Source organism: Motacilla alba, chromosome 2, assembly GCF_015832195.1.
Source record: "Motacilla alba alba isolate MOTALB_02 chromosome 2, Motacilla_alba_V1.0_pri, whole genome shotgun sequence".
Lineage (NCBI taxonomy): Eukaryota > Metazoa > Chordata > Aves > Passeriformes > Motacillidae > Motacilla > Motacilla alba.
The window spans coordinates 9,865,039-9,879,994 of record NC_052017.1 but is presented as its reverse complement, the minus strand read 5'-3'; the positions used below and the strand labels follow the sequence as shown (position 1 = coordinate 9,879,994).

At 42.8% G+C, this 14,956-nt stretch overlaps 2 protein-coding genes across 14 annotated transcripts in view; one reads left to right on the top strand and one right to left on the bottom strand.

The window, feature by feature from the left end:
- Nucleotides 1-3,590, top strand: part of DIP2C (disco interacting protein 2 homolog C) — a 309,807-nt gene extending 306,217 nt beyond the window's left edge. For all 5 annotated transcript variants that reach the window (XM_038160679.1, XM_038160697.1, XM_038160689.1 and 2 more), the window contains one exon: nucleotides 96-3,590. In XM_038160679.1, the coding sequence (XP_038016607.1) occupies nucleotides 96-348 (253 nt within the window). In that variant the 3' untranslated portion in view covers nucleotides 349-3,590. The remainder of the gene's footprint in view (nucleotides 1-95) is intronic.
- Nucleotides 3,591-11,148: 7,558 nt separating this feature from the next.
- The window catches only part of ZMYND11 (zinc finger MYND-type containing 11), a 105,591-nt gene continuing 101,783 nt past the window's right edge, over nucleotides 11,149-14,956 (bottom strand). For all 9 annotated transcript variants that reach the window (XM_038130044.1, XM_038130050.1, XM_038130051.1 and 6 more), the window contains one exon: nucleotides 11,149-13,600. In XM_038130044.1, the coding sequence (XP_037985972.1) occupies nucleotides 13,478-13,600 (123 nt within the window). In that variant the 3' untranslated portion in view covers nucleotides 11,149-13,477. The remainder of the gene's footprint in view (nucleotides 13,601-14,956) is intronic.

Here is a 14,956-nt window from a genome sequence, read left to right as displayed (position 1 = left end):
CCAGGAGCTCCATCAAAAGGTAACCAAGATACAAGAAAAGGGATAAAATGGGTGAAAAAACCCCATTACTAATATTATTTTTTCTTTTGTTCCAGTGCGGTGTTTACCTGGACAAATTTATTGGTCGTTGTAGTTGAGCTGGATGGATCTGAGCAAGAAGCTTTGGACCTTGTTCCTTTGGTCACCAACGTGGTCCTGGAGGAACACTATCTGATTGTAGGGGTGGTGGTGGTTGTGGACATTGGTGTAATTCCTATCAACTCCCGTGGAGAGAAACAACGTATGCACCTACGAGATGGATTTTTGGCAGACCAGCTAGATCCCATCTATGTGGCCTACAACATGTAGTCTTGTACCTTAAAGCTTCCATAGACTTTACTATAGATGTATAAAATTTTTTTGTGTCCACTAAAAAAGTGTGCAGATAAGATACTGACACTCATCAGAATGGAACTGTTTCTATTACGACTTTTCAAAGCAGTCACGATTGGCAGGAAATATAATGTGAAATGTTTTCTTTTACCACTAAATTTTAGAAAAGAAGGACTATGGGTAAGGCCCTTCAGTGTGTTGGAAAAGCCCATTTTAAACTTTTTTTTTTTTTTTGCTTATTGGACAATACTGCTTTTTGAGTAAATGTGGCTTTGTATTTTACATTAAGTAAGCTGAAGTAGATTTTTTTTTATTCTGCCCTCCAAATGGATTCTTTTAAAACAATTTGCATACTAATACAAATAGTTGTTTCCTTCATTTGTTTTGATATGTCATAAAAGGCTGATGAATACAGATCCATTACTAACTTAAGCCATTTTAGATCCCACATCTTAGGAAAATACGTAGTGGTACGAGGAGAAAACCCAAAGTAGCACCTTTCAATTAGAAATCTTGCAGCTTTCTGTCAGAGATGCTGAAAGCCCAAAGGCCAAAGAGCCTTTGCTGTTAGCGTTAGAATGGAAGAAATTTATAAATAAGGTGTATTTCGGCAATGAGCTTGCAAATATCTTTGTACTAAACTAAAAAGATAAAATAAGTTAACTACTTCTTCTGTAATTATGTACAAAACGTTTAATTTATTTTGATCTCTTTAGAAGTATAAAAGAGAAGAAACATTCAAGAATATTAAACTCTTGAAATGTTTGCTAATATAAAAAACAAAGTGTTGTATTATCTTGAGTGGATAGTATCACATCAAATATATATATATGAAATATAAATTCACTAATGACAAAAGATTTTAAAGTTTAAAATGCAGTACTTGTCACTTGCATGGTGTCTCCCACTGTAGATAATCAAATGTTACTCACAAATTTTTTGGAAAAAGAAAAAAAGCAATCCTGGATTGCTAAGTATCCCTGTCAAAAAGAATCCTCTAGATACCAGCAAGTGGAATTATTGCTGCCTTTAAGGCAGTGAATGAATTTAAGACTAAAAATGCACTACAATAATTTTCTTTTCTTTGCCATGGAGGCAACAATAAATATTCGTGCTGGCATGTGCATACACTTGTTAGACTTAGAAAAGGCAGGTTGAGGAATAGCACTGTTGTCTAGCTGCAGAACTTTGTTGCACAATTTTTTTCATTGTTTTAGTTGGTGTTTTTACTGCTATAAGGAAAAGTTTTGGGGTTTTTTGCACAGAGTTATCAATTTGCCTCTCAGCTAGGACACGTAGCTCGGTGGCCAACGCTTCCAGTTTACATTTACAGGAAACGATTGTTCCAATGGTCTTTAATTTATTCCTAACGGAGAGGAGCCAGCAGTCACTACCACCCCTTGGCACGGATCGTGCATCTGCTAACTAGTCCCTAAACGCATTAAACCATCAGAGGAACCCATCTGCCTGGTTAAGGAGCCGAGGAGTCCCGTGGTCTCCAGCCTGAGGCCATCGCGGGAGAAGAGTAGGAAAACATGCATCACAGCTGCCTTCATTTTACTACCTTTGGAGAAAAGAGGGGTTTGATTCCCCAGTTCTGTTGTCTTCCCTGCCCCCCACGCCCCCTTTTTTAAACCCTTCCCCTTCTTTCATGTGGTTGTAACTGAATTGACCTGTTTGTGATCAAGAGTGGGATTTACCAGCTGCAGTCCAAGAATGCTTTTCTTATTTGTCCCAAATGACGTTCATGTGCTGGCTCTCATTACCGGATATGCATGACTAAGATTGTTGCAGGGCAAATGTTATCATGTTTATATCACGTATAAGGGAGTCTCAATGCTGGGTGTTAAAAATCTTTTTAAAAGGTAGGGACGTTTTAGTCTGCATGTACAGTACAGAGCATCTCGCCACGTCAGACGCGTTTTCTTTCAGGCCATCTTTTCCGCCCTCACTGTCCTGTGAATAGCCCTATTCCTGCTCTGCAGACCAATCCCATACTTTGTCAAATTCATTTTCTGCTCCCTAAAAAGAATAAAATCTGTTCTTAATGGCAAGTTGTTGTAAGGTTTCAGACAAGATGTTGATTGATTACAAACATAATTGCAGTGTGTGAACTAACTTGTGAAGTCCTGCTATCGCTGATCTCAGTACTGCAAAACAAATCTCGCTGTCGTTCAAAGCATCACTTTAACCTTCACGAAGTCAACTTTGCATTTGTAGAGAATAAAAGAACTGCAATGCAGTTGTGAAACGCAGTTAATAACAGCTCTCTTCTGCAACCTGTCATCTGTGGTTGTTAAATCCTGAGTTAAGAGAAATGATAAACTGAGTTTCTGGTTTTGTTGTGCAAGCAAAAGGAAGGAAACATTTAAGCACCATCAGACTGAGCAATAAAGAAGGATTGTTCTGTATTAGAAACTGTACTGTAGATAAACCATTCATGAGAATGTATAAAATGTTTGTCTTGTGACCTTGTGCTTTTGGAGTCAGACAAAACCATGTAATCAACTCGATGCACATGCACAAAAAGAGAGGGTACACAATGAACATTTAAACACAAAACTAATCAAACAGGAGCAGATTCCTCATGGTGCTTGTTTATTATATATATTTAATCCTGCTTGACACTTTACCCAAGGGAAGACTGTCCCTTTTATCAGTTGAATGTTAGCAGCGTTATTTCATAGAGTGTGGTGACTGGTTAGAGAAATTCATGTAACTCAGCCAATCACAGATTCAAACAAAAATTTTTATGTGCAAAGGACAGCAACCTTCTTGTATGTTAAACCACCAGTACGCTTTGTACATCTGTGATAACGCCTGTTTTATATTCAAATGAACAAATAAAAGCTTTTATTTTTGTTGCTCTGAAAATATCAGTTTCTTAATTAGTCATCTAAAATGGAGCTTCCGAGAGCTATGGATGCTCGGTGGAGGAACATGGAGAGCTATACTGTAATTTTATTTTGTTTACCTCTCTTGTTGCATAATTTATTAGTACAAATCATTATACTTTTAACAATGTTTAAATACTGGTGTGGGCATTTATTGCTGAAAGACTTTCATATGGCAACAAATGTTTTTTGTGAAATGTTTTTTTAATTCTTTTTAATATATTCAAATATACTGTTCACATTTTTGCTGAAAGTGTAAAGATTATTGTAAGCTTGGTAACATTTTGTGAGAAGCAATAACAAGCATTAGTACTGTAAAACTCCTCAAATTTGTCACTTATCACTTTTGTTGCAAGGTCTTGCTACCGACATGCTGCTAATCAGTCACCTAAGGAAGTTACTGACCCAGGTTTTACAGCTCTGATGGAGCTTTCTGCCAGTGGAAGTTTATGGGTTACAGCTTGGTCACTCACACGTGGGGCTAGAACCTCCCTAATGGTTCAGCAGCCTTGGGCAATGGAAATGTGATCTAGGAAACGTGATCTGTCCCTTTCCATTGGCTTTTTCCAGAGAGACCTTGATTTCAGAGCTGGCTCCCAGCTGCTGAGTAGCAGCATTCCCAAAGAAGAGGTTTGGCCCCAGCTCTCATTTTCCAAATGCGATTTCAAAGGGTGAAATTCTCAGTCCTCGTGTCTTTGGAGTCCTGTTTGAGAAATTCAGGGTGTAAAATCCCATCTCTGATGGCTCAGATTTCAGGTTGCTTACCACAAGAGGTAGGTGCAGTTTTGTGGACCCACAATTACCCTGAGCAGAGAGACATCCAAAAATTGTGGGAAGCAGAAAGCAAGTTAGAGATGGCAGAAGGAAGAGGATGGCAGAACAGTTCCTGATTCAATTTTACAAATTGTTTCATTAAAGCAAAAAGGGGATTGATTTTTATATTAATGGGATTAAGGTTTTTTAAAGGTTAAATACTTCAATTCCACATTTTAAAAATTATTTTGGCAAAAGGGGCTATAACAGTGCAAAACAGGTGGGAAATCTCAACAAAAAAAAATTGTCGGGTCAGAAGAATCATGTATGATACAAACAGCATCATTTCTTCATTATCACATTGATACTAAAAATGTAAAAATTGGAAAAAAGTCTGATAAAAGACCATACAGCTTTCCTTTCTGGTTTTCAACACAAAGATTTGCTTTATGCACTGTTATTATCAAGGGGGGAGGGAGGGGCGTTCACAGAGATCAACAACAAATTCTCAGGAGTCGCCTTGTGAGCAAAGCTGAGTTTGGGGCAGTTCTGAGCTCTCTCCAGCACAGCTTCTCACAGTCCTCTGCTGGGTCACAGACCCCTCTGCACCCCTGGAGAAGCAAATCCAGCTGTCTCTTTCCTGGGCTCACTCATGGCTTAGGGGGGCTCTGGCTGGATGGGCAGTGGGGGAGAGGTGCAGCCCACAAGAGTCATCCCAGGGGAGATGGACCCTTCTGTCCCCAGGGTAAGAGCTAACCCTGATTTTGATCTTTAGTTTCCTTTTTTTTTTTTAATTGGAAGAAGTTTTTGCTTTAAAACTGAGATTTGAAGAGGAAAAAGAGAAAAAAAGCAGCCAGATTCTACACTGGGAAAGTGGAAATTAATAACTTTTTGGGGGGATAAAATATAAAATAATATATTGTTAATTTTTTTCTTAAAGATTAATGTATGTTATTTTTTTTTCTCTCTGGAGTGCTCCATTTGGCAGCCCACCTTCCCAAAAGCTCTCACTCACCTTACCATGATTTCGGGTTCTCCTTTTCATGGTTTTTCTGTTCTCTTTTGAGCCGTATCACCTTAAAGCTGGTACAAAAACCCTCTCAAGGTTTGCCTCGTTTGTGCTGCACCTGGCTGAGGTCGGCATCTCTGAAAGTGCTGCTCCCCTTTTCTTGCACAGCAGACCAGGATGAGGCCATCTCTGCACCTTCTGGCACCATGCTGGCACTGGGAGCTGCCCGGCGTTTCAGATTCACTCAGGTTCACCGAGCAGGTCATGCTGCCTCATGCCAGTCAAAGCCAGTGCTCCTTACTTCTTTCTGGTCTGCACAAACAAGATTTCTCCAAAGGCACTGTTGTTTTCTCTATGGTCCCCACGGGGGGAAAAAAGTCTCTTTCCCAGGGATCCCACAACACATATAATAATATTTTTTTTTTAATTACTGCAAAATATTCTACAGCAATGAGCAATCAGTGGTGGATCCTAAAGGCACAAAGCTGATCTTGTTTTAATTTTGTGCTTTGGCATGTGGAGAGTGGCTAGAAGAGAGGACAAAGCTGATGGGATCTCCACAGGGAGTGGCTTCCAAATGTGACTGGCAGCACATGAGAGAGATTTGGAGATGCCAAGATAGGCACCAAGATAAGAGCTGTACTGAGCTATCAGGATAAAGACTCCAGTGGGGGAAGCCATAAATGAAGGGCAGTTTTAGGAAGAGCGTTTGGTGTAGAAGGGGAGGCCAGCAAAAAGAAGATTGTGCGTATGGAAGTAAAGAACAAGCAGCTGAGGCTATCTAACCCTGTGGCATCAGGCACCCAGTTTTAGGGGCCTACATTTTCATTTTCTCACCTGGGCGAGTGGATTTCAATCAGGAAGCTCCCGATGCTGGGACCCACCTCACTGCTCTTAGCCCCAGGTTCTGACTGGAGGCTTGGATGAGCTACCCCTGCTGAATTCAGCCAGGGGCTCTGCAGTAAGACTCAAGAGAGGAGGTGTATGGAGGTAGGAGGACAGACATCTGCAAGGCATGGACAGAGTTTATCCCAACCCCAGTGGTCTGGGAAACTAAAAAACAACCAGGTCTGTATCAGGTAAGTGGCAGGACTGAAGAACAGAAACCCTGGGAGAAGACAAGAGCAGGAAAAGCAGATGCAGGCAAGAAGAAAATAACATTTGCATGAAGCCAGATCAGAAGGTGAGTATGGCACAGGCAGTATTCACAGAGCAGCGGGAGACAAGAATTTGAGCCAACAGCTGCCTAAAGGAAATAAGTGGCTGAGGATGTACAAAGGAATTAAACTTTCCATTGCAGACACACGTGCTCATTAGCATTTCTAGGATGCCTCTCTTAAACATTTGGGTTTGGATACTTTCCTGAAATCCACGGGAGGATTTTTTTTGCATTCTCTCCTAACCACGAGTAGCTGCGAGGTGGGGTGGGGCTGCACCCTCGTGTGGCTTTGCAGGGTCTCTGTGTGGCTCAGTCCTGGCTGGCTGCTGCAGGGGCAGGGATGGACTTGCACAGCCTGGAAATGCCTCTGGCTGCCAGGGCAGACATTGGGCATCCATTGTGGAAACCCACAGCCTATCCTGCCAGTCCAGGGTGTAGGGCCACAAAAACTGAATGGGAATGTTTAGTTTTTCTCTCACAGTTCTTTGGTTAGCAAAGAGAAAGAAGAAGTGTGGTCTCAGCTATAATTATTTTTTTTCCTTCAATGGAGGGAAGTGTTTTTTTCATCTTGGAGCAAAGCCTTTTTACAGTACAAGAGACTTTTAACTACTGCTTTAAGCCATAATAAAATTACTGTTGGAGATCACACAGGTATGAAAATTTTCTAACAAACCCCATGTTTTCTCAAATGAAAACTTCCATTAAAAACTCCCATTTCCAGTGGAGCACCTAACAGGGCCATAGCCTTGCTGCCAAACTGGTGTGACTGCCTCTTGCTGTGCCTGCATAAGCCACATGTGCTGTCATTGCACTTTACTTACAGCTACCAGCCCCATTTATTTCTCCAGCATGATAAAGCCAGTACATCTGCAGGAGAGACACAAACTCAGGATGCAGCCTGTCATTTTGGGATGTGGCAAAGTCCCATTTCGACTTGGAAATGCTGAGCCACAGGAAGAATAATAATTAGGTCTGTAATGGGACGGGCAACTCCAGACACTGCTTTTCTTCACCAAATAGTGAAGTAGCAGTAGTTGGGAGAGGTGGAAACACTTCCTCTGCCCAGGGAGGTCTGGAGCAGGATCACAACTGAAAAAAAAAAAATTCAAATTCTGAACAAGCTGTTAAGAGAAGCCCATAAATAGATTCTGTCTCTGCAGATGATTCTGTACAGAGAGTGTACTTCCATGAGCCTTGGGCTAAAGAGAAAGGCTCTGGGAGTGGATGCAGTACCAGGGGCAGAGGCTGACAGTCTGGGCTGTGCCCGGCTAAGGAGGAGCCTGGGAGCCTCTGGTTTTTAGTCTTGAGCTCCTGCTGCTCTCTCTTTGAAGGGCCCCTCCCTGTGACAATTGTCCATAGCTTTCCAAGGGAGGCTCCTGCACCAGGAGAAGCCCGAGGTGGCTCAGAGCTTCTCAGTGTTTGTGGCATTTCAGGACAGATACAGTCCCTGAGCAGTCCCTGCTGGATGAGCGGCCTCCTGTTCCCCTTCCTGGCCCCAAAATCCCAATGCCACCCCCCTGGAGGGTGGCTGGAGGGAAAGAAGTTCCAGGGCTTGGGGGCTTTCTTTGCAAGTGCAGCATTGCCCCCACCCAAATTTGTCAGAGAGAGGCAGCAGGAACACCACTGAGAGGGGAAGGGCAGTGCTGGGCTCCTGCTCAGCACCCAGCACCTACTCCCAACCTGCAGAGAGCAGCTCCCTGCCCTGGCAGCCGCTGGCACTGGGGAGCACAGGGTTAAAATGCTGCTGGCTCCAGTGTCAGTGGGAAAACAGAACAAGCAATTGCATGGCTGAGCCGCATATCTTGCATTTCTTTGGGGCAAAACTAAAAGGCTTTCCAGCCCTTGTGGTCTTCAGAGACTTGTGAAAAGACAGGAGAAGGCTCTGTCACTCAGGCGAGTGTTGTGGCAGCCAAAGAAATTCTCTCTCCAGCACATAAGCCACGCATGGCAGAGTTTCTGGCCGTGCTCCTCCTTTGGGAAGGAGCCAGTGTTGCTGCTCCTTGGAGGGGCTGAGCTGCAGGCCAGCAGCAGGGCATGTCCCTGCCTGTGCCCTGGGGTGTGGAGGCCTCATTCTGCTCCCTCCCCAGTCACAGCAGACCCAGCTCCCACACCTCCCAACGAGGACAGTGAGCTGAGGCGCAGAGGGGTGGCCCATGCCAGACAAAGCCCTCTTTCCTGGTGACAGGGACTTCAAGAGTTGCTGTGTGCAAGGCAGTGAGTTCCTTTTCACTTTTAATGAAGCCATTTTTCACCTTGAAGGCTCTGTTCCAAGGGACAAAAGCACATTGCTGTGGCCAAGCATGGTGGGATCATGGCTCAAACCCGGCCCAGTGCAGAGCTGCCTCCCACAGCTCCCATGGCAGTGAGAGCAGGAGAGAGGCAGAGCCTGAATGTGGCAGGGGAGCCCAAAGCCACCTACAGTGGCTATTTGATAAAGCTACCTTTCCTGTTGATTAAATAGTTAAAAATGAACGTGCTCTGGCTCTATTAATAAACATTGTTTTCTTCTGCAAAAGTCCTTCTCCTAACACTAGTAAAGCATTTTGTGTAACCAGATTCACAGCGTCTTCTGATGCAGAACTGGGTTTATTTTTAGATCCCTCTCTAGGGTAAATCCTATTTCCATTGAAGCTTCACGCCAGCTTAGGTTTCACTCAGGGAGTTTACAGCAACTGGCCGGTGGCTTTGTAAACAAACACATCACTCTGCCTTTTAGCATGCAGTGTTCTGGCTCTCTTGGCATCTCTTCGGAATAATCTTCAATTATCAGTCCCCTTCCACGTACAAATTATCTACAAAGTAGACGCTGTGCTTAATTTCAGCCTCTTCATTGCTGTTTGCCACCCCCGAAGGGATAAAACATCCCTTCACATCCCTTTTATGCCTCATTCGTGGCTCCAGGGTCATGGGGCTGGAGGGGTCCTGGGGCAAGCAAGCATGGCCATGGGGAGCAGGAGGGTCAATTCAGAGTTAATTTTCTCTTGGTTCTCTTTCTGATTTTACAATTTTGAACCTCTAGTAACTAGCATTTCTTTTTCAAAGAGCATTACTCTGTCTATCATACTTTTGAGGCTTTTGACATCTGGAAATAGGTTTTATTAGGGTAAAATACGGGGTTTGGAAGGTCTAAGATTGTTAGTTTTATTCCTTTTATATTACCTATAATCATCTCCCACTTAAACCCAACGGTATTCTAGTATTCTCACAAAAGGATGGACCTTTCTACTTGCAATTGCATTTCCTTGACATGAAACAACACAAGAAGAGCCTCTCTGGTTTAGATACCCCCACTCAATTTGATTTATGAAAGCATTTGAGAAGCATATGCACGGATCACGTATGTGCTCACACTCAGGGAGGCTAAAATTGACAGGGTGGCCCCTAACTCCAGTAACAAATCCCAAACATATTTCACATACTTGGTCGTTTAAGATTGTGAAAGGCAAACAAGCCGTGAGCTGGGCAGCTCACTCCACCTAAAGGAAGCAGGAGGCAGAAACCACAGCTCCTCCTTACTAAAATAAAGGAATAGCCAGAGTTTAAAATATAATAAAAATTAATTCATTAATGACAACAACAACAATAATGATGATAATAGGAGAAGCCAACAATAAAATGTTGAAGCCTTTAAGGCTGATGCTCTCGGACCGCTGCCTGCAGTGGTGGTGCTGCAGGAACTCAGAGAAGCCCCCACTCACCCTGAGATTCCTGATGGAGGGAAACTTGCAGAGCTGGGGCAGTGCAAGGACAACTCTGCTCCTCTGCTCTGCCAGCTGGCAGTGACAGGGCCCAGCGTGGGACAGGGATGGAGTACAGCAGGTCACAGACAATCCGTGTGACACAATGCAGGTGGGAAAGATGCCTTGGCGTGTCCAGGGATCTGTTTGGTCCCTATCCTGGCCCCACTGCTGTTACCTGAACTGGCAAATGCACATGAGGAGGGGAGGGGAGGAGTGTTTTCACTGGGGATTTCTGCCATTGGAGTGCCGGTGAGCAGGGCTGAGCTTGAAGAGTGACTGCAGTCATCAAAAAGGGAAAATGCCCTGGGATGGGAGCTGAAGGGCCATGCTGCTGATTCCTGATCCTGCTTTGCCAGCTTATTCACTGTTCACTGTTGCCATTTAATTAAGTTTCATCAAGATGAAGGAATAAAATATGGCTCATGAAAGAACAGAACTGTCTGGATAGTGAAACAATAAAAGAGACTTAGAGGGATCCCCTGGGACTTGCAGGCCTTGCCAGGTTTAAATTTCCATACGGAAATTCTGAATTGCCACACTGAAACCAACTCTCAGAGCACCCCTACTGCAGCCCTGAAGTCCCAGTGGAGCTCCAGGATGATCCACTCTGCCTTTGGCTCGTCCCCATGTGGCTCTTTCTCTTGGGGGGCTGCAGGATGTTCCACATGGGCCCTTGGCTCCCTCGGACACCTCAAGTGGCACCAAGTTGGTGGCTTCACAGAAGAAAGGGACTGGCTGCTCCTGCTTGGTAGGAGAAACCTCGTTGCACTCAGGTGAAGCTGGGCCTGTGCCGTCCCTCCAGAGGGAATTACTTCACTGATAAAACCCAGCACGGGCACAGGCTCAGGGCTGGTGACAGGTGAGGGAGGAGGCAGAGTGGAGCCCCTGGTGAGGGGAAGCTCAGGGCAGAGCAGGGCTGGGCCCCAGCCTGGCTGCTGCCAGTGCAGGATCTGGTCTAAAACCAGGACTTGGGGCGCAGCTCCTGGGGGCTGCTGCCCTGCACGGGTGGAAGGACTCACTGTTGGTGCTGAGAGCCGTGTTAAATGCTGAAACCCTTCCCTGGCCCTGCTGGCTCCCCTGGAGTCAGGACCAAAGCTCCTGGGAGCTCAGGCACAGCCCCAGCCTCCCTTGTGAGGACAATACTAACAGCAGCCTCATGTCTGCCCACCCCAGGATGTGAGGACAACTGGCCAAAATCAACACAGAAACATTCAGTGAGGGTTTTTTTAAATACATTTATTAACCAATGTTAACACATTAAATGACTCTATATATTGCTAGTCAGAGCAGCTTACAAAATGCCAGAATGCATCATAAACTGGACAGCCACAATGAATAATTACAATGTGCATAGTGGCTAAGCTCAACACTTTAATATAGCTTTATGATTTGCAGAAAAAATTAATTTTAAATCATGGTTCCTAAAACAATCAATTGTAATTTTACCTAAAACTTATACAAAACCAGGCCACAATCTTTTTTTTTTTTGTTTTGTTTTTTTTTTTTCTTTAAAACACACAGTTTTCACGCTGTAGTAACTTGGAAATGTGCAACCGTGTCAACAGAGACAAAAAAGCCAAAGTAACACGAATCTTACTTTCATGCAGCTATCAGTTAAATATTACATATTCTGGAATGATTTTACACCAAAAAATATTTCCACAATACTTGCTTTCATAGGGGTGGATCGAAGTTTTGGAACTTGTAAAGTAATCGAACGAGATTGATTTTTAGTTGTGAAGTGTTTTACAGTCACAACACAGAGGCGACAAAAGTTAATTACACATTTATCAGGCAATAATGCAGCTGTGGTAATACAAGTTACCATCTACTTACTATTTTTTCCAATCAGCTTACCACTCAATTTCTGCAACATATTGGGCATTATTTGGCAGTATCTAGCCAATTAACTTATATCACCACTGTAAGTAAAAAAGGTCAGAATTTCAGTGGTAGTTCACAGAAGTCTTAGTTATTTTTGTCTTTACAATGACCCTGACAAATCCTAGAGAAAACTTTTTAAAAGGCTTTCCTCCTGATTCTTCAGCTTCCATCGTTCCATCATGTAATTGCTTTCAATAAATATCAAAGATCTAAATAAATATTTACAAATTATTCCTCTAACTTCTCAAAAAATAGCTGGATGATTAATGGGCATATGACTCAGTCTAAGACCAATCTTTGAAAGAAACTAAAATGTGGAGACACTTTAAAAGAAAAGCTATTTAAGTAAGCTTTACATCTATTTAAAAAATTGTCTCTGAACATGGATGCAATTCATATATCTATATATAAAACAAACAAAAAGAAAATCATTTTTCAACTATCGATCCATTCCTATTGGTAATGCTTCTTAATCCAGACATTCCGCAAAATACAGACTTTTTACAAATCACGGCATCTTTAATACAAGAAAATTAACATGCATTATTCTTCATTCTGAGTACAGTGATGGAGCTCATTATTAGGCAATGACCCATTACTACAAACATAACGGCTTCTGTGAAACTTAAGTGCTTTTTTCTCCTTTTGTTATCAGTTACAATGGACCAGGTGACACCAGATCAAAGGTGGTCAAATGACATTGAATTGGGGAGGCCAAAGGGGGCAATAAAGTAATTTGTATGCCTCAAAATTCCAAGTATGAATAAAGGTAGTTGGGTTCTTTTGTTTGTCTGTTGTTTTGTTGTTTGTTTTTTTTTTTTTGGCTTTTCTTATTCTTGTTATAAGCACTCATGTTAGAACAAAGACGAAATGTGCAAACTTCAAAATTTAAATATTCATTTTTCTCTAAGATCCAGCTCAGTAAAAGATTACCCCAGTTCCCTGTGATTTTAAACTACAAGATCAAAGCTAATATTTTGTTATAAAAGTTATATATTGAAAAGAAATAATGAAAATAAAACACAGTTGGGAAATATTTAAGAAAAAATATGCAGGACTAGCACCTGCTGTGTCAACCCTGTTCCCTAAATTCAATCATGTACCCACTGGTATAACCAATAGATAATGCCTTTAAACAGTAAAATTAAGCTGAACAAAACCAGCTCAACAAGGTTAAGAAATAAATGTTACATCAAGGTAGTATGCTTCGTTTTTCTGAAACAGTTCTGTACTTCTTACATTCAGAACTAGTTTTTAAATGTTTTTTAAACATGTTAAACTTTTAACTTTTGTTAAACTTGCATCATTTTTTTGTTTTTAGATCTGCTGTTTTTAAAGATTAAAATCTCTGTAAAACCTAAAAATGTCTTAAAATTTGCTGAAAATGCAACAAATCCTCTAGTTTAAAATTATTTGAAGTAACCTGCTCCAACAGATGTTCAATTCATTTTGCCGACAAAATTTTGGAGGAGCATTTTTAACAGAAGACTGAAATAACTGTGCAAAACTTCTTCTAAGAAAAGTGTTTAAAGGCTGGTGCAAAATGGGAAGCAAATTCTAAACAATTTTGGCTTCTTTTTTTTTTGTTTTCTTTTTTGGAAACAAAAACCGCTCTGTCTGAGAATAGCAATCATTGGGGTGGTGCTCTAGGGGAGGAGTAACTCTTTCATCTTTTCCTGCGGCACGTACGTTTGTGTTCGGCATGCCAGTGCTCCTGCTGACACTTGATGGAGCAGTAGGAAGTGTTCCAGCAGCAGTGGTACATGGCCTCCTCTTCACAGTTGTAGCACTGGGGAGAACAAGTGAGATGGGATTACCCCCCCTGGCAGGATCCCTCCTCACCAGCATTCCCCCACCCCTGCACTCACCAGCACCTGCACAGCAATGCTCCTCTTATTTATGCTTGGGGGCATCCAAGCGTTTTTCACACGTGCTGAGTGAAGCAGCCATCTTCAGCAAATCCACACAACGCTTCCCTATTTCCTAGAATCTGGATTATTGCTTTTCCAAGAATCATCTCTCACTTAAGAAAACTCATCTCTCGGAATGGCGGAGTGACATTTTTCAGGCACACAGCGCAGCGAGCATCTTTTACCCTACATTTGTGTAATAGCACCCTGATCTATGTCTTAAAAGCTACAATAAATCAACAGGGACTGCTGGCACCAACAGGCTCTGCACAGGCCTGAAAATCAGTGTTTGAGGTTTCTTTACAAGCCTGACTTGTCCAGAGGTTGCTGGGGAAGATCCTTTAGGTCTAGAAAATGCCAGAAGTCACAACAATAACATCCCAGGAGACAAGAATTACTGGTTTGTTGTAGCCCATCTGGACTTAGCCTGTGAGGACTCTGCTGTCACCAGGGTTTGCTGACTGGCAGCCAGCACTGCCACCTCCTGAAGGGAAAACCTTGTGCTCCATCAGTGCTACTGAGCAGATAAAGAAGTGGTTTTTCCTCCAAGTCTTAGATAAACCCAAGAAGGCCTGTCATGCACAGGTTGGCTACCTGGGCTCTTGCCCCTTTTCATGCCTGCCAGCACTGCAAAAAACTCCTGAAAGAAAGATTCTGCACAGCCCACGATTTATGCAGAATTATTTGGGTCTGGAGAAAGCTGCAGCAAAGATGAATTCTACCTCGGAACACAGAGAACACCCCCAGCTTCCTGAGAGCTGGAAGAGCTACTTGGAAAATAACCCTTTGGCCTCTGGGGAACTAAGAAAGGGAAGGCAACATGCTGGTCAGCACCACGGGTGGCCATCAAGGAGGTGCAGCACCCACACAGCCTTCAGGAGAGTTTATGCCCCTTAAGGCAGTGCTGCAAAAGCATGAACTGTCATTTTGACCAAACTCCATAAAGTAAGGTGGCATTGCTGCTTAAGGTACTATTTATACTTCTGCATCCTGGAGAGTCAGCTTCTAATGACCTCAAATTTGTCTTTCTGAATTTGGTCTGCTCAAAATCAGGAGGCATCTTTAGGAATCCAGTCTGAAATGCTTATTGCATGATGGGGAACAGGGGGAGGGATATCACACAGTCTGTGCAGGCTGCTATCAAACCACAGAATAAAACACAATTTACTTTTTATGTTCTGTCTAGCTACAGCTTTGCCAATAAAACAGAGAATTACAAAGGAAACAAACCCAAC